Genomic DNA, 23,815 nt, shown 5'->3' with positions numbered 1-23,815 from the left:
TGGAGGACTTGGTCCTTTAAGGGGACACCTGTTAATAGAGGTTGTGACACACGAGCTTAGCTACATTTGTGTTCTTCTGTTGACTGGCATTCAGCAATAGGCTTGTTCTTCATTCAGTACATATCGTGATGAGTGTAGTGTAAAACTGCCACCTCCATTGCTGCCTTACACTTTGTTCCTGCAAAACCTCTTTATTTAGGTTTTTTTATGAGTCCTTGGGCAAAACCTCCACTGATTTCAAATGGAGCTTTGGTTAAGGAGTCAAAGGGTTAATTCTATGTGATAAACATAATTTACTTTGCTGCTGCATCTCTCTTTAAGTAGGTAAATGTTTTTGGTCTCATTACTGCTATAAAGGAAATAATATTTTTTGACTGCATGTTGTTTTTCATTTCAGGAAACAGACTTTGTTTGCTTTGATGGAGGAAGGGATGACTTTGATAATTATAATGTGGATGAACTTCTGAAGTCATTGCAAGATACAATAGCAAATGAAGGGGAAACTGATTTGAGTGATCCAGAGACAAAACCAGCTGAAGGAATTGAGAAGGATAAGGAGGCAGAACAGACTGGTAGAGGAAAGTCCCTTGGCGCTTTGGAGACAGACAATCTTGAGCGAAGCGATGAAGAGGAAAACCTTGTCTTGACAGACAAAGTTGACAATTCTCATACAGAAGTAACTGAAAATACTGGGGGAGACTCCAGTGTCAGTAGTCACAAAGAAATCTCTCAGGGAGATCAAATTGCACATGAGCACTTGAAAGGAATGCTACATGGAAAATTAAAAGGGCTAGAAAGTGAAAATACCAAAAACACTAGTATTCCTCAGGGTGAAACCAGCCAACTTGACCAAGAGAATGAAGTTAATGCCTATACACTTTTAAACAGAGAACTCTCTGTGAACTTAAAAACAAAATTTGGCTCAACTGCTGATGCTATTGTATCAGATGATGAAGTGACTCGCCTTGTAACGTCACTGGAAGATGATTTAAATGAAGATTTGAGCATTAATCCTCACAATGAAGAGGAGGAGCCAGAGTTTGCAGATCAGTCTGCAGAAATCCCTTTGCTGTCTTTTATGGCAGAGGATGAAATTACATCCCCTGTGGATTTAGAAGATGATGGAAACAATGACGTGGAGTCACAATATCACAAACCCGATGAAGATGCAAAGGGTGCTACAAAGCTAAATAACCAAAGAGACAATGGGGAGGAATGTGATTCAAATGCATTAATTCTTAAGGATGTCTTCAGTAGGAGCAGGAACTCGGGTGGCAGTGTAGACAGGTCTGAATCTAAACAAACAGAAGAGAAACAGGAGGAGGTTGTGCTAATTAGTAAAAGAGAAGCACCAGCAACAACTCAGCCTGAGGATCTCTCCAAACAACTCCTTGGAAAGGAACCTGTGGGTACAGGTGATATGGATTCAAAAGAAAAGACCAACAAAACTGAACAGTTGGAAGAGCAGCTCACTGATGGAACAGGGTCACATTCTGCAGCACTGAAAGTGATAGCTGTGCCTGATCCTCACGCTTTGCCTAGTCCAGGCGGTGCTCCGGAGTCCAACTCATTTCTTAAAAACAAGGAAGATGCTTCAGAACCATTTGATGATGATATCAATAAAAGTCCTGAAAGAGTTCCACTTGCTTCAATAGAGAAAAGTGAGAAACAGTTTGAGGACAATACCTCGGAGGAGTCCTTGGAAAGTGATTTAAAGTACAAAAGACCATGGGAGAAAACAATGGAGAAGGGAGAAGCTGAGAACAAGCCTCCAGTTGATGTTTCAGCCAAACCAGTGGAGGAAGTAAAAAATGCATCTCAAGATGACCTAGGGGATATTGACCTCTTGACACAGAAAGTGGAGCATGAAATGCCCGTTGTGGAAAAACAACTTCTCAAACATGAAGAAGATTTAAAACAAGTAGGGAAAATTGATCATGAAAATAAAAATCCTGCCTCTTCTAACAAAGAACTGGAAATAAAGAGAAAGCTGAAAGAAACCCCTCCAGAAGAAGGAGACCCAAGCTATAGTGGAGCTGTTGAGCAACCTAGGCCATGGGAAAATGAGACTGAGTATTCAGAGGCAGATGAGAATGAAAAACTGTCAAGAAATCCTGGCAAGATGCCAGTGTTTAAAGAAAGCACCAAGAAAAATTCCCCTGAAGAAAAATCAAAAAGCGCCACGCAGAACACTAATACAGATAATCTTACTCGTCAAGGAACTGCTCATCCTGAGCGTGCAGGATCAGACAGAAATCTTGGCAAAGATTTAGCTAAAGAAACAACACAAAGAGCAGAATTGCAGTCTGAAGAGCCACATGCTGAAGATGACCCTGACCTGAAACAAGTGGATGATGAGCTGCTGGAAGATGAGAATGCAGCAAGTGCAAAGTTGTCACAAGCAAGGGCTGCAAATGCCCAGGGTAATACACTAGGTGGTGAAAATACAAATCCTGAATTAGAAGGACTCAGTGAAGCTGTTTCAGGAACCCCAAATCCTACTTACAGAACAGGAGAGGAAACAAACTCATTCCCTAAGGAGGATAAAACAATCAGCATGCAAAATGCAAGCGCAATTTGGAACAAACAAGTTGACGTATCAGTAAGAAAAGATGCTAAATTGGATGAGATGCAACATGTCACGGAAGCTGACAAGGAGTTTTCTGAACCTGAGGAACCATCAGCTGTGGATGAACATAAGTTCCCATCTCCTTGCACAGAAGAGAGCAATGACCTTCACCAAAGGACAGATCGTCTCCCAGAGGACATTTTACAGAAAGACTCAAAGGAGGTGCAAAATTTAGGGCAAACAAGAAATGACCACCAGCAATCTGCATCTGTCCCCAGCCCTGCAGACAGCTCAGAAGCCACCAGTGACATGGTAACAGACTTCAGTGAGTCTGTGAAGCGGCTCTCAATAATGAGAGAGTTCCTGGATGAAAAGCGTGTGATGCGCCTACAGAAGTACCTTGGGCTCCAGCACGTAGTAAGGGTTGAAGCCATGTTCCACGACATGAAAGTGGAGATGGAGCTTGCTCGGAAGTCGAGCCACAATAACGAAGATATTGAGAAAGCTCTGGATGAGATACTGGAGTTTTCAGAATCGAGCATTATGGATGTTGTAGGAAAAGTTCTGGATTCCAGGGCAGCAGAAAATAAGGAGGAGGTGGTGAAGGAGATGGATTTGTATGATGAGGAGAGTGCATTGATGGATGATATTCAAGAGTTAATATATTCATTAAGAAGTAAATATTCATCTGCTGGTGAAAGTGTCCCACTTGCTTCTCCTCCAGAACAGGAAGATGACCAGCTGCACATTCAAGGTAGGATGTTAAACCAGTTAATAAATAGATGAAATGGAAGTAAAACCCTGTCTCAAACAACACTAACAAAGAGAAACTTTAAGAAGAGGGTGAGCGAGTAGAATCTAAAGAGGTCTTGTGCAATAACCTGGGATTTTGCTTATTTTTAATGCATATTTTTAGCATTGTGATGAGAGTGGCTCAGGGACAAATCCTAAGGGAAGATATTGAGTTCATCCCACCTGTTCTTATGGACTGAGTTCTGTGTAAGATAATTGAGATTCATGCATGGATATGGTCGTAAGGAGCCACTCAGGACAAGTCTGTATCTCCTTAAGAAACAGGGATTCACATACACTAATCTGCAGAATTTTGTGGAGGGCTTTTTTTTCCCCTGCATCACCTGATTGTGAGAGATCTGGTGATTAACGCAGGTACTAAATGCAGGCACCTAAAGTCTCATATGTCCTTATAATCATATTTTTGCCCACATTCATAAAAGAGTGCATAAGTAGCAATAACGAACAAACATCTTTTGATTGGGCAAGAACCAGAGGTAGAGTCTTTTGCAAACTTACTGGGTTTTCTATTAGTGTGCAAGATGTTAAGATACACTTTTAGTCAGGCTCCTCTTACAGTAGTACCTGTTAAGTATGCGATTTTTGATAAGGTCACAAATGATGCAAATATTTCACCTTGCAGTGTTTCACTGCAAGATCAGTGGTTGATATCTTGCATGAATTTCATACAGATGTTACTGAAAGTTGATTGAGAATATACTGGAAGCAATACACAAGCTTGACACTTTTAAAAGTGTCAAGAAAGCTTGGTTACATGCAGCATTTCACTGAAGGTAGCTGTGAGTAAGTAAGACACATTAGCTCAGTGCTTAATTCATATCTCCTTGCCTGTCACAGATGGTGCAAAAGAGGCTGAATATGATAGTGTTTCCACCAGAAACCCGAATACCATTGTTGAGGGCAATCAGGAATTTCCACAGCTCACTGAAGATAAGAGGCCAGAGCAGCCTACTGAAGAGGAGGAGGAGAGGGCTGTCAGTGTTCCACCTGAGCATGAAGAGGCCAACTTCTCAGATAATAGAGAAGCTGAAGAAGGGTATGATAGTGAAAGAGGATCACTCCTGGAAGATACTTCCTTTGGGTCAGTTGAATCAGGAGAGAATGCCAGCGAACACATTGCTGAAGGTAACCATTTGGGATTGGCTTGTTTTATTCTTTTGCTCTTGAAGACATGCGTGGTTTAAAGGATTTTTAGGCAAATAGCAGGAGTTTTCATTGATACTTTTATTTTATGTTGCTGTAATCCTCATGGCTTTCCCTGATTCGTGACAGTCCCTCTAGTGGCAGTACTATGTTGCTGTATAATATTATCTACAATTGCTGTACAGATTTAGCACAGTAGTTTTTCTACTATGATTTGCAATGTAGGAAAAAGGAAAGTGCTCTTGTGAGTGTCAGAGTTAGAGCTCTTTGGACTGTGTCTCAGGATGACTGGCTTGTGGACTGTGTCTCAGGATGGTTGTGGAGAAAGAGCAGAAATCCCTGGAAGCACACTATCAGCCCAGGTTTCATCCTCTTTTGCAGGGATTGTCAGCCTAAAGGTCACTTTCTATAGACAGGACAGCCCACAGAATAGTGTGCCCTCTTTTTTAGCCCATGTCTCTGGGCCATATTACTTTCCAGGAAAGGTGGTGTGTAGCTTCCCCCTCAGGGAGCTCAATAATTTCTCTCTGTGTTAGAGTAGGAGAAATGTTTGGCTCCCTCTGCATGAGGCCTTATCCCTCTGGAGCTAGAGTGCTGTCTCATCATTATGCCAAGGAGGGATCCTGTTACTGTCTTCTTGCCTGGCTCTGTTTTGGTATGAAACAATCTGACTGTATTCTCAGTGCTACTCTCAGTTTGCTGTTCTGCCTTCACTTCTGATTATGCTTAATAATTCTCTCTCCACTGAGCATTTAGGAAAAATCCAGGCACATCTTCTTTAGCTTTTGTACATTGCTGAGGTGCTGTACCATCTCCAGGGCCAAGTGCTTTTGAGCAGCTTCTAAGATCTGAAGGAAGCTCTAGGTTGAATGCCAAGAAAATTAAGAAATTTTAAATGGGTAGTGGATAACCTACTGGTTAAGTATTCAGATGTCCAGGTGTATTTTAGATAATTTTCCATTTTTTTCCTTAAATGTGGTTAAATGCTACTTGGCAGGAATTCTTAGGAGGGTTGGTAGAAGTGTTGAGAAGTAACAAGGTGGACGATGGTAGAATGGCTGGTCACAGTTGCTGTTCCGTGGTGTGACAACAGGCTGGGCAGGTGGCTGTGGAATCTGCTGGCCCAGACGTGTGGCAGAAGAAGGAGCAAGAGGAGAGGCCAGTATTCAGGCCAGGGCAAAGCTGGAGATGGTTTAAAGCTTTTGCTATACTTACAGAGTACTGACATAAGGAGTGTTTGACATGGTGTCATTCTTGGGGATGTCCTGTGCACGGCCAGGAGCTGGATTTGACAGTCCTTTGTGGGTCCCTTCCAACTTAGAATATTCTGTGGTTCTGTGAACACTGCTGGGAACTAATTGGAAGGATTCGCGGTTAGGAATTTAAGTGTGTGCTGCTCTGATTCACGGCTGGAGGAGCTGCGTGTTGTGCTCTGCCTGAGGCAGGCTCGGCACCGTGTCACCGCACAGCCCTGTCCTGTCCTGCGGCACCCCTCCTAACGCCGCCTGTGGAATATCAGCGCACTTCCCAAGGGCTCGCTGCCTCTTTCCCCAGTGCTCCGGCGCACCGGGGGCCGTCCTCCAGCGTGGTGGCCGCGGCGGCTCCCGTGTGGCCCCGTGCGGTGACGCCACTCCCCTCTCGCCCTGCAGGTGCCGATGCGGGCGCCGCCTGGCGGGGGGCCCTGGGCGAGGCGCGGGAGCTGCTGCGGCGGGTGAGTGGCGGCGGCGCGCGCCGTGTGACGCGGGCGTGGGCGGGGAGGCCGCGAGGTGGGGCCTGAGGGAGGGAGGGAGGGCTGACGTGTGCCTGGCGCTCCTGGGCCGCCATGGATCCCGCGGGCGGCAGCGGGTGGCCGGTGGAGGAGCCCTCGGGGCGGCGGAGGCTGTTCCAGGTGAGGGCAGGGAAACGGAGGCGGGCGCGGCGGAGGTGTTTCGGCGGCCCGACCCGGGCGGTGACACACTTACCCCGAGCGAGGCGGGTCCCTGAGGCGGTCACCCCGGCGTACCCCGCCGTGAGGGCGGCTGGCGTTTCGCGCCCCCAGCCCGTAATGTGAGGGAATCCCGCAGGAGCGGATGCGGTCGCTGGCGTCAGGGATCGCTGCCGGCCTCTCCGGATGGCGGGGAGAGCTCGCCCCCCGGCCGGACTCTGCAGGGGCAGGTGTGCGTTCTCCTTTCTGTTCCCCCCTCTGCCGGCTCTGGAAAAGGTAGGGAGAGAGAGGGTAAGTAGGAAGAAAGGAAGGGAGAAGGCAGCGGCTTCCGTGTGGCTCGCACAGTTTGTTTCCTGAGCGCCATGCCGTGTCACTGTGAGCCCCTTAACCTGTAGCAACCATTCGCACCTTCCCCAGGTGCTCTCTGACCTCCAGATAGAGGAGGAGACTCACGGCATATGACCCTCTGACAGGGGCAGCAGCTGGGAGATCTGAGCCATTTGCACTGCATTGGTACAGACATCCAGATGTAAAACTGTTTGGGTTTGTTTTCTATAGTTTTCCATCCATATAGCTTTATTTGGAAACAGGTCGTGTTATCTAACGCAAATTGTGCACATCAGTGTGTACTTATTTTGGTGTTGCTTTTTTTTGCCAGCAGACTGTCACTATCAGGTGTCCTGGTACTCGAGAGTTTTGCACTGAAATATGAGCACTAGGCTGCTCTGTGGTTTTCTTAATTTTCAGTTTGCAGAGAAATTGCAGGAAACCTTCAGATAGTTCTCTGGTTTTATGAGGGGAATAAAAGCACCTGTCAGACTGCTTGTTTTACCCCCCTATTTAATGAAGACACACTCATAGCTGTCACTGCTGTTGGTTTGCAGTTGGTCGCCACGCTGCCTGAGGAAATGCGTCCTGGGCCTGATTTCCATGGATTTCCATGGGAGCCCGTTATTATAACTGCCTTAGTGGGAATTTTCACACTTGCTATATTTTTCTGGAGAACCTGCCTTTCAGTGAGTATACTTCATGCTTGCAAGCCCGCTGATGTTTCACCAGCTGAATGGTCCTTTGTATGGTTAAACTGTTTCAGCATTACTGAAGTCAAAGCAATATATAGTCTTTTGTGTTTTACTTTTTCTGTTCAGAGCATTGATGGGAGCTAAATGCTGGGCTAAATAGCTTAAGTAAGTTGCAGTACTAAGAAGCATTTTCTATAAGCTGGTAATTGAAGATTACTTAGTGAGAGGTAATTTCAAAAGCAACATAGAGTATGATGTAAATAAAGAATGCTGTGGAAAGGGTCAGCAAATCTTTGAAATGAGAAGCCTTCCATGTGCATAAACATGTTGTTGGCTATATACAAAACAAATAGTTAATCCTCCACACTTCATGTTGTTCAGCTGCTTGCAAGTAGTGCATTTAGAAACCTAAAAACATTATATTAATTCTCATTGGAGAGCCTCTTCCATTTGTCCTCATTCCTACATGGATAATTTTCTGTGGAACAAAAAGTCTATCACCAATTCTCAACTATAGCAGTGCTTTTCCTTGGGAGCTGAGAGATGAGAATCAAATAGGCAAATTTATTTTACAGCTGTACAGTTTAGTTATTATATGCTCTAGAAATCTGTGGAATGCTTCATATTTGCCTGACAAAAATAAACTAAAACTGCATTTTTTCTGTAACAATACTGATAGTTTTTTTCCCTTGCTTAGTTTTGGTATTGAGTACACTGGGTCAGTTTCAAATAAAAAACCAGTGTTAATAGAACAGCAGACAAAGGCTTCTGAAAGTCATCTCTTACGGGAGTTAATTTCGAAACAAGCACCTGTCACATGCTTTAGAGGGTACACGACTGGGATGCAAGGTTGTTTTTTTTTGTGTTTGCAAGGGGTTTTTTTTCCTGCTTGCCAGTTTGTGGTTTGATACAAAATGGCTTAATACAAAATGGCTTCATTTTCTGTGCAAATTGTCTGTGGGCAGTTACCAGCGTCCCTTTAGTGAGTGAGTAAACAGACCTTTACTAAGGCTCTGAGCAGGGCTTTAGCCTGGGAGCTTTTATTAGAAAGCAGCTTAAGCTCGTTTGTAGTGTTACTCAACAGTCATTGGCAGTGATAGATGTGTTTTCCATATGCTGCTTTAACCTGCATGGAAGTGGTCACTTTTTTCCATAGGGAATATTAATAACATTTTTCACTTATCACTTTTTATGGCTAATCTTTTTGTTTGTTCTCTTCTGTAGGTAAAGAGTAGAATATATCAAGGTAAGTTTCTTCAGTGTAGTTGATGCTTGGGCATTAGTTTTGAATATTTATACTGTTTCAGAGGACCAAGTATCCATCTTCACTCCCTTTCAAGGAGAATGCTCAGTCCAAGGTTACAGTGTAAGCTTGGACAGTAGATGATACTTTGTTGAATCTGAGGGTTTAAATTTTGCCTTTGATAATGCTTTGATCAGGAGAAACAATGCAATTTGCACCTGTAAAATAAAGGTCAAGGAAAATCTCCACTTTGCTCAACATAAATGTGAACGACTGGTTCATGGGGCAGAATTTGTTTTGGTTTTCTGACCAGAAGTGGGTCTGCCTTTGCTTGCTGTTCACTCAGAAAGTAGGAGCTGGTTCCTTTTGTTTTTTGGATTGAGGGGAGCCTGAAACTGACTGCTGTGCATTTGCAAAGAGATGCTCTTAAATGTAGATCTAAATATGCAGGCATTCCTGTGGCCAGCACATCATTTTTTACATGAGCTTTTTTCTGGCTTCAGGTTTATAAAATTAAGTGTACTGAATAGAAAAAAAAATCAAAGTAGGGTGATTGCTGGAATTCATAATTGAATAAAAAATGCAAATTGGAAGAGTTGTCTTCATAGATAGTCTGTTTCTTCCTCCCTCACATTTTACTTACCAGTCATTTCTCTCTAGTTTCATTGTGGTTATACTGCAGTTTCCTTCTGCACAGTTAGCGTAGAATTAGTGAGCTGAAAAAGGCCCATCTTAGATCTCTGTGATTTCTGTAGTGCAGGAAGAATATTGGTATTGGTGGTGCAGAAATTACTTAGCAGCCTTCCCTAAAAAATCAAGGAACATGGATTTAATTCCACCACCCAAATACTCTTCTCTTTGATGCTGTATAGAAACTACTAAAGATCAGAACTGGTAGATATTCCTCAAGTGTGATACAGGCCACATTGTTATTAACATCTTTATCCCAAATAGAGGATTGCTAACAGTGACAAAAATGCTTTAAAACATAGCATAATGCTTTTAAACTCCAAACATAGCAAAAACTCCAAACAAACAAAACAGAGCCAAAACGCTTTTAAACTCCTGACTTACATTTGGAGTCCCAAGGATAAAAAATGTGTTATGCTCTCTTAGTAGTAAATTTGGGAGGCCAAGCTAATGCAGGGATTGCTGCTTCCCTTAAACTACTGAGAGCTGTCTTGAACCTTGGCAGCCACTTGCTGTCTCTCTTTTCCCAGAGTGGGAAAGGCCTGGAATTCACTGTCCCAGGAGCCCTCGTGTGGGAGGGAAAGGAGGAGTAGCAGTTGCCATTGCACTCCGTGGGATGCAGTTGGAACAACCAGTACTCCTTGTTGTGCTGCAGAGTTTGCTGTGAAGCAAATGGTGCTTGAGGCAGTCAGATCCAGGTCAAGGTGGCTTAGGATTTGAAAAACAACAACAACTGGGTGTTATTTAAAAAACTTGCAATAAAATAATTGAAGTATGTTCAAGATTTTCATTTAATCCTAAGAGTTGGTTGGTGGCTTGTTTAGGGTGAAAAGCTAATGCATGCCTGAAGGCTGCTGCTTGGTCACAGTCCTTTTGAGGTCCAAGCAGAGCAGCCCCTTAAGACCTTCTGGTGCTGTCTCCCAGCTGTCTCTGTTCTGTTCCCAGTAGATCTTTCAGAGCTTTCATCCTCTTACTGTTGCTGATGAAACATTCAGCTTCAATAGAGCAGAAAGGTGGTTGTTAGGGGAAGGTGTTGGATCTCCCTGAGTGTTTGAGGCTGCTCTGAGATCCTCACTGTCAACACACCTCAGGTGTGTGTAGCCAGTGCCTTACTTTGCCCTGGGTTCTGGGAGCAGCCTCTGTGAAGTGGATGCAGGAACTTTGTGCTTTGTGTCAACTTTGCTGTCTTGTTTTCAATTCTGACTTCAAGTAAAAGCTGGAGATGCAGAGAGGGTTGACTGCCAAGGAGTTAATACTCCTGATTTATTCTTTAGTTATTACTTGAAAACATTCCTTGAAGTGGTAGTAATGATAGCTGGGTTTTTTTCCCCAGTGTATGAAGTATAGTTACAGTAAGCTTTCTTTTTCTTCCTAGTGACTGAAAAACAACTTGCTGAAAAGATTAAAAACCTTCTGCAAGAAAAAACAGAAATCTTAGAAAAGCTGTCAGAATATGATCAAAAGGTATTGCTCTAAGTTGTCATTTGTTTGTTAATTTTCTATTATTGCTTTAATTACGCAGTCAGTGCAGCATCTTATAATATATTATGTTGACAATTTCCTCAGTTGTGTGTGGTTGTTTGTGTTTAGATAAAGGAAGCGAAGGAATCTGTGAAAGTGACCCAAGAACAAAAAGACATTCTCTCAGATGAAACTGCAGGGCTTAAGGTAAGAGAAAGTTAACTGTCTCTGAACTGAAAGCAGCAATACAAATAAAAATAGTTTGCTTTAGGTTGGTCTTTTACACCTTTTTTTTTTTTTAAGGACACTGTAAAAGAATTGGAAGAAGCAAATCAGCAGCTAGATAACAAAGTGAAAAATCTGCACACCATGCTTGAAACAGAGAGAAGAAAGAATGAGAAGAAACAGAAAAAGGTTAGAACCATTACACTTGTGTCTTATATTGTCATTAGCTTGACACGCCCTAAAAGCTGGTCATGACCTGATGGGTTAGATAGAGGTAGAGCAAACAAGGTGACCCACCTACAAAAAGAGAGATTAAATGAAATTTTAGGTTTATCCCAAGATCAAGGTATTAGTCTGTTGATTTATTTTGGTTGGGGTTTTTTTGGGTTTTGTAGGTTTGGTGGGTTTTTTTTTTAAGATCTCGATGGACTTGTGTGGTTATGTGCTTTCGCACACAAACAGATTCATTCAAGTCATGGGCTAGTCTAATACTTCCTAGCTGGCCAGGAAGTTCCTTGGCAATATAAGCTGAAGGCTTCGATTTGGGAAGAGACATTTTCTTGTACTCAGAGCAGCATTTAGTTCTACAGTAAGTGTGAAGATCTCTGAACTGTCTCTCTTTCTTGTTGTTCAGAGATATTTTCTCTTTCTTCATTTTAAAACCTGATTTCCTGTATCAACAAGCTCTTTGGCCTTGTTTTGGTCAAAGGTTGCTGCTAATGATAGCAGTTCCTCTTGTTGTGGACTGCACAGGTGTACAGGGAACTTCCTGGCCACAGACAGGCAGAGTCAGGGGAAGAAGTTCATTTGAATTTGCTGAGTGTTTCTATTCCTTACCTTGTCGATAAGGTAGTGCTATGCAAATGGATGCTTGAAATGGAAGTTTGTTCATGTTTTGACTTTGCTTTTATGCTTCCAGAAGACATAGGTTAAATCATTACTCAGGCTGAGGTTTGTGCCAGGATAACACTAAGTCACTGTTCATCTTTTTCTTAGCTCTCTGAAACCCAGAAGTCCTTGGAGAAGCTTCAGGAAGCTATCACTATGCATTCTGCAGAGCTTTCTGAGGTAAAGAATTATTTACATACCCTCAAGAGTCACAAGTTTTTGTACCAGGAAAATTCTTATCCATGGAATAGAAAATGCTGGCTTGGCAGATTGCAGGTTGTTTGTGCATATGTACCTTTTTCTTTTCCATTTAACCAGGTTTTTTGTAGCTGTTGCTCCACTATAGTTTGACTTTGTCTTCTTGTTCCTTTTTGTTTTGTGTGTAGGTGCAGATAGCCCTTAATGAAGCTAAACTGAGTGAAGAAAAGGTGAAATCTGAGCTTCATCATGTGCAGGAAGAGAATGCTAGACTAAAAAAGAGCAAGGAGCAGGTAAGTTATGCCCAGGCCAGGCAACCTTGTCTTTCAAGCAAAATATCTGGCTTTTATTCCTAGTTTCTTGAGTGTAGCCTCAGCAGGTCTCTGTTTTCTTAACATGGCGGAATTCCATGTTTTCTGTTGCCATGATAAAATTCAAATGCTTTGTGCCTGCTTGCACAGGCTGTTTGTGCAGCTGAGCCACATCTCTGGTGTGAAGGCTTTGCCGGTTCCCTTGATGGAGTTTTTGTCAGCAAAGTAACAGAAAGTCTGTGCTGAGGTGGTTATCAAGGCATGATGGAAATATTGCCACTTGGGATCCAGGCTCAAGGAGGTAACGGTGAAGAATTGCCAGAAAGTGTGACGGTGTTCACAGGGGTCCCAGGATGAGGGAATGAATAGATGAGGATCTGATTCCATGTTTCAGAAGCCTTGATTTATTATTTTATGATATATATTACATTAAAACTGTACTAAAGGAATAGAAGAAAGGATTTCATCAGAAGGCTGGCTAAGAATAGAATAGCAAAGAATGATAACAAAGGTTTGTGGCTCGGCTCTCTGTCCGAGCCATCTGGGCTGTGGTTGGCCATTAATTACAAACATCCAACATGGGCCAATCAAAGATCCACTTGTTGTATTCCATCCACAGCAGCAGATAATCAATGTTTACATTTTGTTCCTGAGGCTTCTCAGTTTCTCAGGGGGAAAAGTCCTAAGGAAAGGATTTTTTGTAAAAGATGTCTGAGACAAGAAAGTATTTCAGAAAGCAAAGATAATGGGGAGGAGTTTTAGCCCTGGAATGTCAGGACAGTTCTTTTCCAAATGATTGTAAATATCTGTTTTCTTTCTTCCTATGTGAAGTATGTGGCTTTTTAAGGAATGTGTTTTGATTACCTCTGGACTGCAATTAATTTCCTCATATTTTGAGGTGTGTGAGCAGTTTGATGTTGGGGTGTTAGCTGAGAAAATGCCAAATTTGTAAAGCTACCTAATAATAAACTGCAGAAAGATTCCCAGCATCCAGTTCTGCCAGTGGAACACTAATGAGCCTGATAATTGAAATTTACCCTTTATCTGTGATAAAGGGTAAACCCATAGTGATCAGTTATCACCAGAGCTGGTAGTAAAGTAGACTTTAATTGCACACACCATGCACTAAAAATACAGCAAATAATCATCTTGCCTTGGTGCTTCATACAGCTGCTAAAAGAAGCTGAAGGTTGGAGTGAGAGGCATTCTGAGCTCCATGAGCAGATTCAACTGTATCAAAAATCTCAGAAGGACATAGAAGAGACACTTGCCTACAAAGAAAATGAAATTGAAGTAGGTTCTGTATAATCAGCTTTCTTTCAGTATTATGCATCATAGAATACTCTGTCATACTTCACAATATGCAGGGCTCTTGAACCTTTGATTTCTTTACTAGGTTTTAACCAATTGCATTATGCAGCTGAAGCAGTTGGACATGGATTCAGAGGCCAAGAAGGATGACAGAGGGCATGAGTGGAGCCCAGAGGATGATCTGGCCAATGGAGAGTTGCCAGGTACAGTTATCCCACCTGAGGATCATGTGGTGCTGTGCTCATGGCATATTAGAGAGGGAACAAGAGGGATCCATGCATATAGAGCTGCCAGCTTGAATTGTCAAACACAAAATATCCCTCACTGAAGGGAGGAACTGGCTACAAGGTCAATAATTGCTTTTAAATTACCTTTTAGGTAATCCATGAGTGTAATGACACTGTTGTAAAGACTCTGTATGAAGGTTGGTAATTAAGAGCATTCCTGAAGCTGAGAGTCTCAGTTTTGTGGTTCTGGTACATTTATTTTTGAGATAAATTTTTAATGAGCTTTCTGCTTGCCTCTAGATAAATAACTAATTTAAGTAATCACATTTTTGAAATCTGTAAGACCAAAATAGATGTTTTCAAAGCTGAGGCAGTTTGTTATTTGTGATGTTGCACATGTATTTGCTGCATCTCTAGTATTGAAATCTTTTTTTGTTTTTTTCTTTTTTTGTTTTTCCTTTGGTCTATTTTTCTACTTAAAGTGTATGTGGGTTGGAAATTCCCACTTCTTGATTTTTGATTTTTTTTTCTTTTGACCATATGAGGATGTAGGGATTGAAGTGTAGGGAGTGTTACTTTTAACAGTTGTCCACAGACTTGTTCATGATTAAAAAACAGGGAAAACAAAGATCTTTTCCTCTTCTAGATACTGAGAGTGAGAAGATGAGGACTCAGATTAAGCAGATGATGGATGTCTCCAGGGTATGTTGCACAAGTATCTAATTATTGCAGTCACATTACTGCTACTCCCATGATCATAAGTTTTCTGTTCCTGTTTTCAGGTCAAAACAATGTTATCCATAGTTGAAGAGGACAGAAATCTTCTGCAGTCCAAACTGAATGATGAAGTAACAGCAAGGCATGAGCTGGAAGGTAGGTTTAGCAAAATAACCGCTGAGGATGAAGTGCTGTTGGTGGCTTAAAAAGAAACAGAGCATGTAAGTGGCCATCATAGTTCTTACCGCAACTGCTTCTCCAACAGAGAAGATAAAAACATTGGAACACGATTCCTCTTCACTGCATACAGCCAAAACTCAACTGGAAAATGAATGCAAAACTCTTCAGCAGAAAGTGGAGATACTTGGTGAACTGTACCAGCAGAAGGAGATGGCACTCCAGAAGTAAGCCTTTCCTTACTCTATCTGTAGTATCATGGGCACTGCCCAAATGCTGTTTGCTCAGAAGGCTCAAAGAACTTGGAAGTTGTGGTTGGAATGAGTGATGGCAACTCTTCCAATACAGCTGAAACTGGCATCCTTTCTTTACTTTTGCCGCCGTTCCAGAGATTCTAAAAAGACTGTCAGTATGCACACAAAATATTGCCTTCTACTTCTAAACTTCTGGGGAGGATGGGTGGGTGGCCAAGCAAATTCTGCAGTTGCTCTGTTACATCATCCAGAAGTGTCAAGGGGAACATAGGGGCCGTTAAGATTCAGTGAGTCTAATTCTCATAATGTAGAAACTTCAGTATTTCAGCCTTGTGAGCTTCTTGCATTCTCAAAGGGCTAAATGAAGGCTGAATTGGTGATGGCAGTTGAGAGGAATGAATTGCCACTGGTAAGGATCTGCTCTGTGTGTGTTCATTCCTCATTAATTTATTTACTTACTGAAATGTCTGTAATACCATCTCAGTTTTGTGGGGAAAATTTGAAAATAGGATTCAGGGAGATTCTCAGCTAAATTCCGTAGAAAAACTGAAATTTTGATGGAGAAGCAGTTGAAGTTCCTATGGTTTAAGTGCGTGGGCTGGGGGAAGCACAGGATGGGAAGTGAGGCTGTAGTGAAACTGCCTGACCTTGTAACTTCCATGGATCTATGTGTAATAAACTTAGAATGGAGAGGTGGAAGGTAACCCATCTTTCAGGGATAGCGTCATCTTGACCTCTGTGAAGAATTTCTGTTCTTCCCAAAACATACAGGAGACTGTTACACTGCCTGTTAGTACTTCTTTATTAGAATGAGGAACTTCTTGCAATCTCACCTTTTTTTTTTTTTTTCTGAAAAACTGCTTTGACTTTTAGCCAAGGAAATGGATTATGTTGAACTGGCTATTAGCAATAATTAACTTGCTATTAGTTAAATGTTTGCAGTTGTGTGGGGTAGCTCTTGTAAGTTAGGAACACACTATAGACTTCTTAAATACTTCCAGAAAAATATCAAAAATCAAAAAAATTATGAACCATGAGGTTATAAAAAGACTCTGGAAATTGGTTGTGCAGTGAATTGGTATGGAGAATACTCGGAAAAAGCTTCCCACATGGTTAATAACTATTGAAGTGTTTGTCACCTGGGCTCTAAATTTGCCCCTTCTCACCACACATCCATTTCTTCATTTCCCATGGTTGGTGTCAGTCCAGTGGATTTCCTTATTTGTTCCTTTGTAAATCTGGATTGCAATCTGTGGCATTGCTAGGAGAACTACAGGATCTGAAGGGATGAACTGTCTGCAGTTGATAGATTCTGACAGATCTTCAGAAGCTGACAAATCTTTCTAGTCAACTCTGTAATTTTAAGGTTTTATACACAAAGGGTTTGTCTGTTGGTTTCAAAAGTCAGGATTTCTGTTCCTCTTTCTAAAAAAATCTCTTTTTTGTCTGTGTGATTTCACACATTATTTTGATATTACTGTCATTGGCAGGATTTTGAGTTGTAATAGATAGAGAATGCTGGACTATATGGTGCATTTTTTCTCTATGCAGAAAACTAACCCAGGAAGAGTACGAGCGTCAGGAGAAGGAGCAGAAATTGTGTGCTGCAGATGAAAAAGCCATGCTGGCCATTGAGGAAGTGAAAGTTTACAAGTAACTTGAATTTCTGAAGATTATGATTTTCCATTTATTTCAGCTACTGAGGAAAATTTATTCAAACATCTTTTCTTCCCCTCTTTTTCCTTTTGTACAGGCAAAGGATCCAAGATATGGAAGAAGAATTGCAAAAAACAGAGCGATCTTACAAAAACCAGGTAAACTTCTTGCTTGCTGATTGTTGTGCCATCTTTTTCTGCATCATTCCAGTGCTCTGTGGTGAGTTATTGGAAATACTGGTAGTTGGATAAAAACTAAATGGCTTCTTTCCTTCTCAGATTGCTGCTCATGAGAAAAAGGCACATGACAACTGGGTAAGAATGTTTGTCCTTTTCTGATGCCAACAGTTTATATTTGATGTCACATTGGTGCCATTAATGCAGTTGACAAAATTTTCCCTACCAGCTCATTGCCCGCTCTGCTGAGAGAGCTCTGGCTGAAGAGAAAAGAGAAGCAGCCAACCTGAGACAGAAGTAAGTACAGAACAGCCCACTCTATTGCTCTTTGAACATGGTGGGAGTTGCCTGGGGGGAAAGCTCAGAATGTGCAGTGCATTTTTAAGTTAATAATTTTAACTACTGTTAAACTGTTTTGATGGCTAAAATAACATTTCTTGGTGAAAGCTATAACATTTTATAATGCAGTTTGTCTTGTTACATTATAATAGATACAACTCATATGTGTTGTTTGAATAAAAATAAGAGACCTTTATTTTCCAAAATCAGATTAATAGAGGTAAACCAAAAAATCATCATGCTTCAAAGACCAGTCATTGTAAAGCCAACTCCAGGCAGACCTGACCGCCAAATCCCACCACGACGAGGTAAATGCTGCTGTTTCTCCCAAAACCTTTGGTCTTGGAGTCAGAACATCATAAAAACTTAGGGCTGTGCTAAATTGTAGAAAAGTAAGGTTTTATTTCTTTGGCACAGGGCCATTAAGCAGAGATGGCTCTTCTGGGCCATCACCTGTGAGTGGAGGAAATCCATCCCCTACACAGATGATTGATGTCCCTGCCCGGCCCCTCCCTGTTCCTCGAAGGGAAGGTGTGAGGGGTGAATTTGGTAAGCAGTGAAACTCCCCTTTTTTGACAGTTGCCTCTTAGGCTACAAACCCAGGAACACTAAGGTCAGATATTGGTTCTAGGAATGTTGATATTGATAGCTGCTTTATTAATATACTAATGAGTGGTTGGTGGTAGGTTTTATTCATAAGAAATAGCTCAGGCTTGTGTTATTTAGGGTCTCTGGGTTCTTGTTTCCGTTAAGGTACAATGGTGGATGGCCCCCCTGCCCCACGAAGGCCTCCAGAGCTGCCTGGAAGGATGTCTGTTCCTGGTAAGTTGTGGGGTCTGCAACCAACTGCAACTTATTCATTACTCTTTCCCTTCAAAAAGGCAATTTTAAGCCCACCTTCCCTACCCTTGGCATGTTAGGACACTTACTCATGGCTCTCTTTTTAGATATTGGGCCTGCTGTGGCATCCATAATCAGCAGTGAGCCAAGAACCTCTTCCCCTTCCACAGCAATTGATGGAATGGTGAGTTGAGAACACCTCAGCCATCAGGAAACCTTTTTAATATGTGATTCACTCTACTTCCTACTGCTTCTTTAACTGTATCATGTTCTGTCTTGTCTGTATCCTGTCACTACCCTATTTGCTGTTCAAAAAAACCCCAAAAGCAACCCTCTCCCAAAGAGTCTGAAGCCCCCAGTGTAACTACAGATTCACCTTCCTCCATGGAACTAGCTGCAGTGAGTATTCCAAGGCTCGACATGGTGATGCTGCTTTGATGGAGAGGAGTAATAAACCTGGTGTTCTGAACTGCTGAATAACAGCTGCTCTATGGCACTAACCAAGGGCTGGCCCCTCTGTCTCAAAAGCTTCTCTAATGATAAGCAGTTGCTCTCTGGTTTTTGTGGGATTGAGGCAGTAAGATTTTTCTTAAGGACTGTGGGCAAACTCTTTGGAGTGACTAAAACAATAATCCTATACCTGACTTACTTGTGGTATTTAAGCACAATTCCATATATCATTCCAAGTTCCAGGTCCTTTACCAAAGGGGTGTCCACCAAGGACACCTCAACAGGGCTTGAACTTTTCTTCAGTATATCTTCATCTTAACAAACTTGTCTCTCTAAATCACTCACTCCTGGGTAGTGCCAGCAGTGTTCTGGGAGAAGGGATGATGATGGTGCAGTAGCTGTCCCTGTTTTCTGCCTAGTTAATGTGGTTTGGAGTGTGTTGGGGTAATTTTTCTTGCTTTCTTTCCTCTCCCCCTTGTACCTGTTTGCCTCTGGGTAAGTGGTTGGGTTGTTCAGCAATGTCAGTGCTTGTCTGCTGCAGTAACTCACTGAAGTGTAACCTCATCTTGCCCAGGGTAATGCTGGTGCCAAAGGCCCCTCTCCTTTCCCTGGGACACCTCTGATGAGCTCCCCAGTGATGGGGCCTCCGCCACCGCCACCCATTCGCTACGGACCACCACCTCCTCCTCTGCGGGGGCACTTTGGGCCTCGGCCTCTCCCTGGGCCCCCAGGTATGGCTGCAGTGCCCTGTGCTTACACTTCACTTCCTGGAGCCTGACTGCAGCACCCACAGCTGCTTTTCCTAAGCACATGGCTTCCTCATGCTTCATGGGCTTTAGCTTTAGGCCCAGTAAGCTTGGATTGGGTGGGCTTTCTCAAGGCTCCTTAATGCCAAGGTATTTTTCCTTGTTTACTCTGAAATGGAAACCAGCAGCCAAAAGTCCCTAGAATAATTTATGGGCTTTGAATTCCTGCATGCAACAGTGATCCACTCCAGAGCTGCTCCAGAAAATGACAAACTGAGGAACTAATCAGGAGCTTCTTTGTTTAGGTTAAAGCAAGATCTGACTCCATGATTTCCTTTCCTTCTAGGTTGTGGTCCTCCCTTGCCACCTCCAGCTGGAAGAGATTTCTTACCTAGTTCACGTTTGCCTCCTGGCCCACTCCCGCCTCCCCCTGATCCCAGAGGCTACGCATGTGGGCACCCTCCCTTCCGCCCCCTCGGCCCTCCTGGCCCCCGGGATTATCCTCCAGGCCCTCAGCTACCCCCACAGGCTTCCAGGGACTATGCTCCTTCTCCCAACAGAGACTTGCCTCCGCCGGCACCCAGGGACTGAGAGCAGCTGACCCCAAGGACTGCGCACATCCCCAGTGCAGAATCCATGCCTGCAGCACCCGGCCGGTCCCACAGACTCGGCTCCTGTGTGCACAACTCTAGGAAATGGCTCTTGGTTTGAAGATATTGGTTTCATTTCAGTATATCTCAGCTTTTGCAGGATTAATTTTTATCCCGTTGCTACAGATGTCTTACATGCATTTATGATCACAAACTCATCCATCCACTTGGGCTGCAAGAACCTTTCTGTGATGGACTTGAACCTACTTTAAAAGTGCAATAGGAAGGAAGTACCTGTGTGGAGAGTTTTAATTCAATGTAGCCTTTGTAACCAGTTGGCGAATGAACTAATTTTGTTAAAAATGTATATAAATTCATTTCCTGTGGAAATAATTTTTTAAGTAAAATGCTATCCAACCTGCCTTCTCCATCCCATCATTGAGCTGCAGTTACTGTAGGCCAGGGGTTTACATGAGGACTCTGAGGTTCTGGGGTTTTTTTCAAAAGATGTCTGGTCAGAGATCAGAAGCACAAATGACACTGTATTCAAAGGAAAGTTATAATAAAAAGCAAAATTCCTTTTGCTAAACCCCAAAGGCTTTGTTTCAGTGCCATGTTTTGTTCAGAAAGGATATTGGTTCAGTAATGTGACAGAGAATGCTACAGTTCTGAGAACAAGAATTGAATCAAGGCCAAATTAATGCTGCTTCAGGGTAATGACCATGTTACCCTCACGCTGATCTACTCTGACAGAATATGGACTTGCTTCATGTAATCAGGACCATGGGGGCTACAGCTTCCAGAGTTGGAAACCTTAATGAGGTTGTGGAGTTGACCTGTGTTTCTCAGTGCCTCTCCAGTAGAGAAACTTAGAATTTCCCTAATTGCTTTCTGCTTTCAAGAGCACCTTGCAGCATCAAGTGAAGTTTGAGAACTGTGTTTTCATCTTCCTCAGGGTTAAGAGCAATTCAGCCTCTTTAAAAGGAAGGCTGGCTTTGGAGAACCTTTTTTACTTCCATCAGAAAAGAAAGTAGCTTTCTGTAAAGCAGAGTTGGGAGTATGTAAACATCTACTGCAGCTACCCACCACTGAACAACTTTCAAAGGACACCATACATTGGCAGGTCAGGTGTTAGTGCAAGCATTTGGAACAGCAGGCTTTTGACTGTCTCAGTGAGTAAGGTTTCTCACAAATGCACTGTCCAAAAGGCAGCCTGAAGGAGGAAAAAAGGAAAACAATACAGAATAATAAAAAACTCTACTGGGAGGCCATTACAGCTTTACTGCCAGAGTACAAGCAGCCATTAAAGTTGCCATCTAGGTATTACATTCTTACAGTACAAGTGTAAAGCTTTAGATATCAGGTGAAAGACAAGCTGGAACATCACTGAAGCATAAAACAATCCCCAAGCCTGTGGTGTGTGCAGCAGCAGTCCTGGCACTGAGACAATTCACAGAAAAAAGGCAAGGGATAGAAGCAACTTTAAAAATGGTATTTCACATTCAACAGACATTAATTCACAATCAGTTAAATACAAAGCTCTACTTGTGTATTTAACAAAAATACTTCCAAGTTGACATTTCATAAAACTGGCATTAATACAGACAATTAATCTGCAAGCTGGGGAAGGGTCCAGGTAAGCAGCAGAAACGATGGGTTTGTACTTCAAGGGACAGTATTTCAGTTTGCAGGGTGGCTGGCTGATGATACACACATTGATGAACATCTGTGATTAAAAGTCAAGTTCTCCAAGTCCAGGATCTTTCCTTCCCCTATATAAACCTTTGTGATACTCAGTGTCTCTCCCCTTGCCCATCCTAGCTAACAGTAACAAAAGCTGGATGGAATCTCCCTCTGGATGCAACAGCATTCACCTTTGACACACACACCTAACTGCAGTGCTTACCCTGGATGGCAGCCGGGCCAAACTCCAGAACCAGCCCTTCCACCTTTCATGGACACTCAGATCCTGCAATTCCTTGGTCAGAACAAGTGCTGAGCCAGCCAGGGACCACTGACAGGTAAATGGGCCAAGCTCAGATTACTTGCAACCACAGACTAATGTTTTGCTTTGTCCTTTTGCAGAGTTCAGAGGATGATTTGTATTTGGTTTTTAGCAGTGTAGGTATTCTCCTTTAGTCTGGTGTCCAGAATGCTGCATTCGGAGGAGTTTCCATAACTCACAGGGGTATCTTGATCATCACCCATCAGCTTTAAAACCAGTGGAATATTGTAAAGATCCATAAACAGGACAATTCAACTGCCCTTTTTCGCCTCCAACCAGCAATGGCATTTGGGAAAGTATTGCTGACTTTTGTTGTAACACCTAAATAATGTCATTCCTAGTTATACCAGAGCAAAGAAAGGCAAGAAGATTAGGACATTCAAAACCAGCTTTTCATCCTAATCAATATGATAGAGCCAAAAATGCCGAACAGCTGAGTAGAGACAGACAAACAGCATGAAGAAAAGTAACATCCCTTCCCTTAACACATGATGGAACATCTTGGGTGAAGTGACAGAAAAAAGGAATGGATGATTCACCTGCATCCAGGCTGTTTAAAATAATTGATGCTATTTTGGGAGCTGGGTCTGTAGTTAGCATAGCAGAGTATTCAGGCACTAGTTAGAGATGCAAGAAGTTTATCAAACCATAAAGTATCATATTAAATATCCACGCAAATATATGAAAGATTTGACTGGGTTCTACTTCTTTCCCTTTTTCAGGTCAAAAGGTGAATGCAAGTGTGTCATAATAAGCCAATGTCCTGCACCTTATTATGCACCGAATAAAAAATACAGAAAATAAATGATAATCCTACTGACTTACATAAAAAGGCAATTTTTGAGTAAGTTTCCAGATTTGCTCAAAATATGCAGAAAACTGCATACAATCAGTTTCCATAAGAACAGCAGTTTCATGTAGAAGGTGGGTCAGCCTGCTGGCCAGACCTACTTTATATAAGGCTCTGGAAAATGGAAACTTCAGCACTGAGGGCCTGTCCTGCTGTCACTGAAATGGCAAAACACCCACTACAACCAGGACGAAGGCCTCTATTCCCTATCCGCCTTTGCAAACTACTCTGTGACAAGATACAAAAAAGAATAGCTCTATTAGGGAGTAACAGTGACTGAAAAGATTGTAACATGTATTCAAAACATGTTCAGTGTTCTCATCTGCACTTGTCCTCTTCCTGACCTGACTACAGGGACTGGCCACCCATCTGACCTGCATCCTCCACTCCCTCACTTCAAAGCACTTGCAGTACTTCAAGCTCCTTCCCAGCCCACCTTGTCCTTCTCTCAGTCTTCTGTCACCCTGCCCACTCCAGAGGACTCTGAAATGCAGATGAGAGGAACTACAATAGCACAGCAGTGTAAAAAGTTAGTAGACCTGCCACATCTTTATTGCTGCAGGTTTGACAAAGGGCACTCTCCATCCTCAGGGGGAGCTTGAGGCAAAAGGAGAAGAATAGTTAAAGATAAAAAGTGATGAACAGCAAACTTAGGAAAAGCAGTCAACCTATATCAGGGCTCTTGGAGAAACCTGTAGCTGAAAGTTACTGAAAAAAACCTTGCATTTGCATGGTGGGCTTGTTCCTGCCCCTGAAGTAGTGCTGTGCAGTGGGAGATGGTCTCGTGTGACCTACTGGCATGAGCAGAGTTATCTTTCTGCCCCTCGGAGCCTAAGGCTACTACACAGCTACCAGGATTTGTGGTTCAGTTCACAGAGGTCTCACAACTGGGGTCATTCCTTGTGCAATGTTTGATGGAGGTGAAGGTAAAGTGGTTTCTTGGTCAACAGTTGCAATTTCTTCCTTTTAAAGTCAGTGGGTTTTTTGTAC

The 23,815-nt window shown here is 42.6% G+C and overlaps 2 protein-coding genes across 3 annotated transcripts in view; one reads left to right on the top strand and one right to left on the bottom strand.

Moving 5' to 3' along the window:
- MIA3 (MIA SH3 domain ER export factor 3) overlaps positions 1 to 20,392 on the top strand; it is a 27,588-nt gene extending 7,196 nt beyond the window's left edge. Inside the window, exons 4-29 of one of the 2 annotated variants that reach the window (XM_058019352.1) lie at positions 398 to 3,323; positions 4,220 to 4,507; positions 6,175 to 6,236; positions 7,334 to 7,465; positions 8,696 to 8,717; positions 10,780 to 10,868; positions 10,995 to 11,072; positions 11,169 to 11,279; positions 12,087 to 12,158; positions 12,365 to 12,469; positions 13,658 to 13,780; positions 13,884 to 14,001; positions 14,672 to 14,727; positions 14,808 to 14,898; positions 15,008 to 15,146; positions 16,725 to 16,826; positions 16,927 to 16,987; positions 17,108 to 17,143; positions 17,235 to 17,302; positions 17,555 to 17,652; positions 17,762 to 17,893; positions 18,098 to 18,166; positions 18,292 to 18,368; positions 18,512 to 18,583; positions 19,209 to 19,365; positions 19,727 to 20,392. In XM_058019352.1, the coding sequence (XP_057875335.1) occupies positions 398 to 3,323; positions 4,220 to 4,507; positions 6,175 to 6,236; positions 7,334 to 7,465; positions 8,696 to 8,717; positions 10,780 to 10,868; positions 10,995 to 11,072; positions 11,169 to 11,279; positions 12,087 to 12,158; positions 12,365 to 12,469; positions 13,658 to 13,780; positions 13,884 to 14,001; positions 14,672 to 14,727; positions 14,808 to 14,898; positions 15,008 to 15,146; positions 16,725 to 16,826; positions 16,927 to 16,987; positions 17,108 to 17,143; positions 17,235 to 17,302; positions 17,555 to 17,652; positions 17,762 to 17,893; positions 18,098 to 18,166; positions 18,292 to 18,368; positions 18,512 to 18,583; positions 19,209 to 19,365; positions 19,727 to 19,971 (5,529 nt within the window). In that variant the 3' untranslated portion in view covers positions 19,972 to 20,392. The remainder of the gene's footprint in view (positions 1 to 397; positions 3,324 to 4,219; positions 4,508 to 6,174; positions 6,237 to 7,333; positions 7,466 to 8,695; positions 8,718 to 10,779; positions 10,869 to 10,994; positions 11,073 to 11,168; positions 11,280 to 12,086; positions 12,159 to 12,364; positions 12,470 to 13,657; positions 13,781 to 13,883; positions 14,002 to 14,671; positions 14,728 to 14,807; positions 14,899 to 15,007; positions 15,147 to 16,724; positions 16,827 to 16,926; positions 16,988 to 17,107; positions 17,144 to 17,234; positions 17,303 to 17,554; positions 17,653 to 17,761; positions 17,894 to 18,097; positions 18,167 to 18,291; positions 18,369 to 18,511; positions 18,584 to 19,208; positions 19,366 to 19,726) is intronic. The other variant, XM_058019353.1, reaches the window with a different exon arrangement.
- AIDA (axin interactor, dorsalization associated) overlaps positions 20,155 to 23,815 on the bottom strand; it is a 35,368-nt gene continuing 31,707 nt past the window's right edge. The window contains exon 10 of the mRNA XM_058019354.1: positions 20,155 to 23,815. Within this exon, the coding sequence (XP_057875337.1) occupies positions 23,719 to 23,815 (97 nt within the window). The 3' untranslated portion in view covers positions 20,155 to 23,718.

This window comes from Melospiza georgiana, chromosome 3, assembly GCF_028018845.1.
Source record: "Melospiza georgiana isolate bMelGeo1 chromosome 3, bMelGeo1.pri, whole genome shotgun sequence".
Lineage (NCBI taxonomy): Eukaryota > Metazoa > Chordata > Aves > Passeriformes > Passerellidae > Melospiza > Melospiza georgiana.
This window is presented reverse-complemented; position numbering and strand designations above follow the sequence as displayed.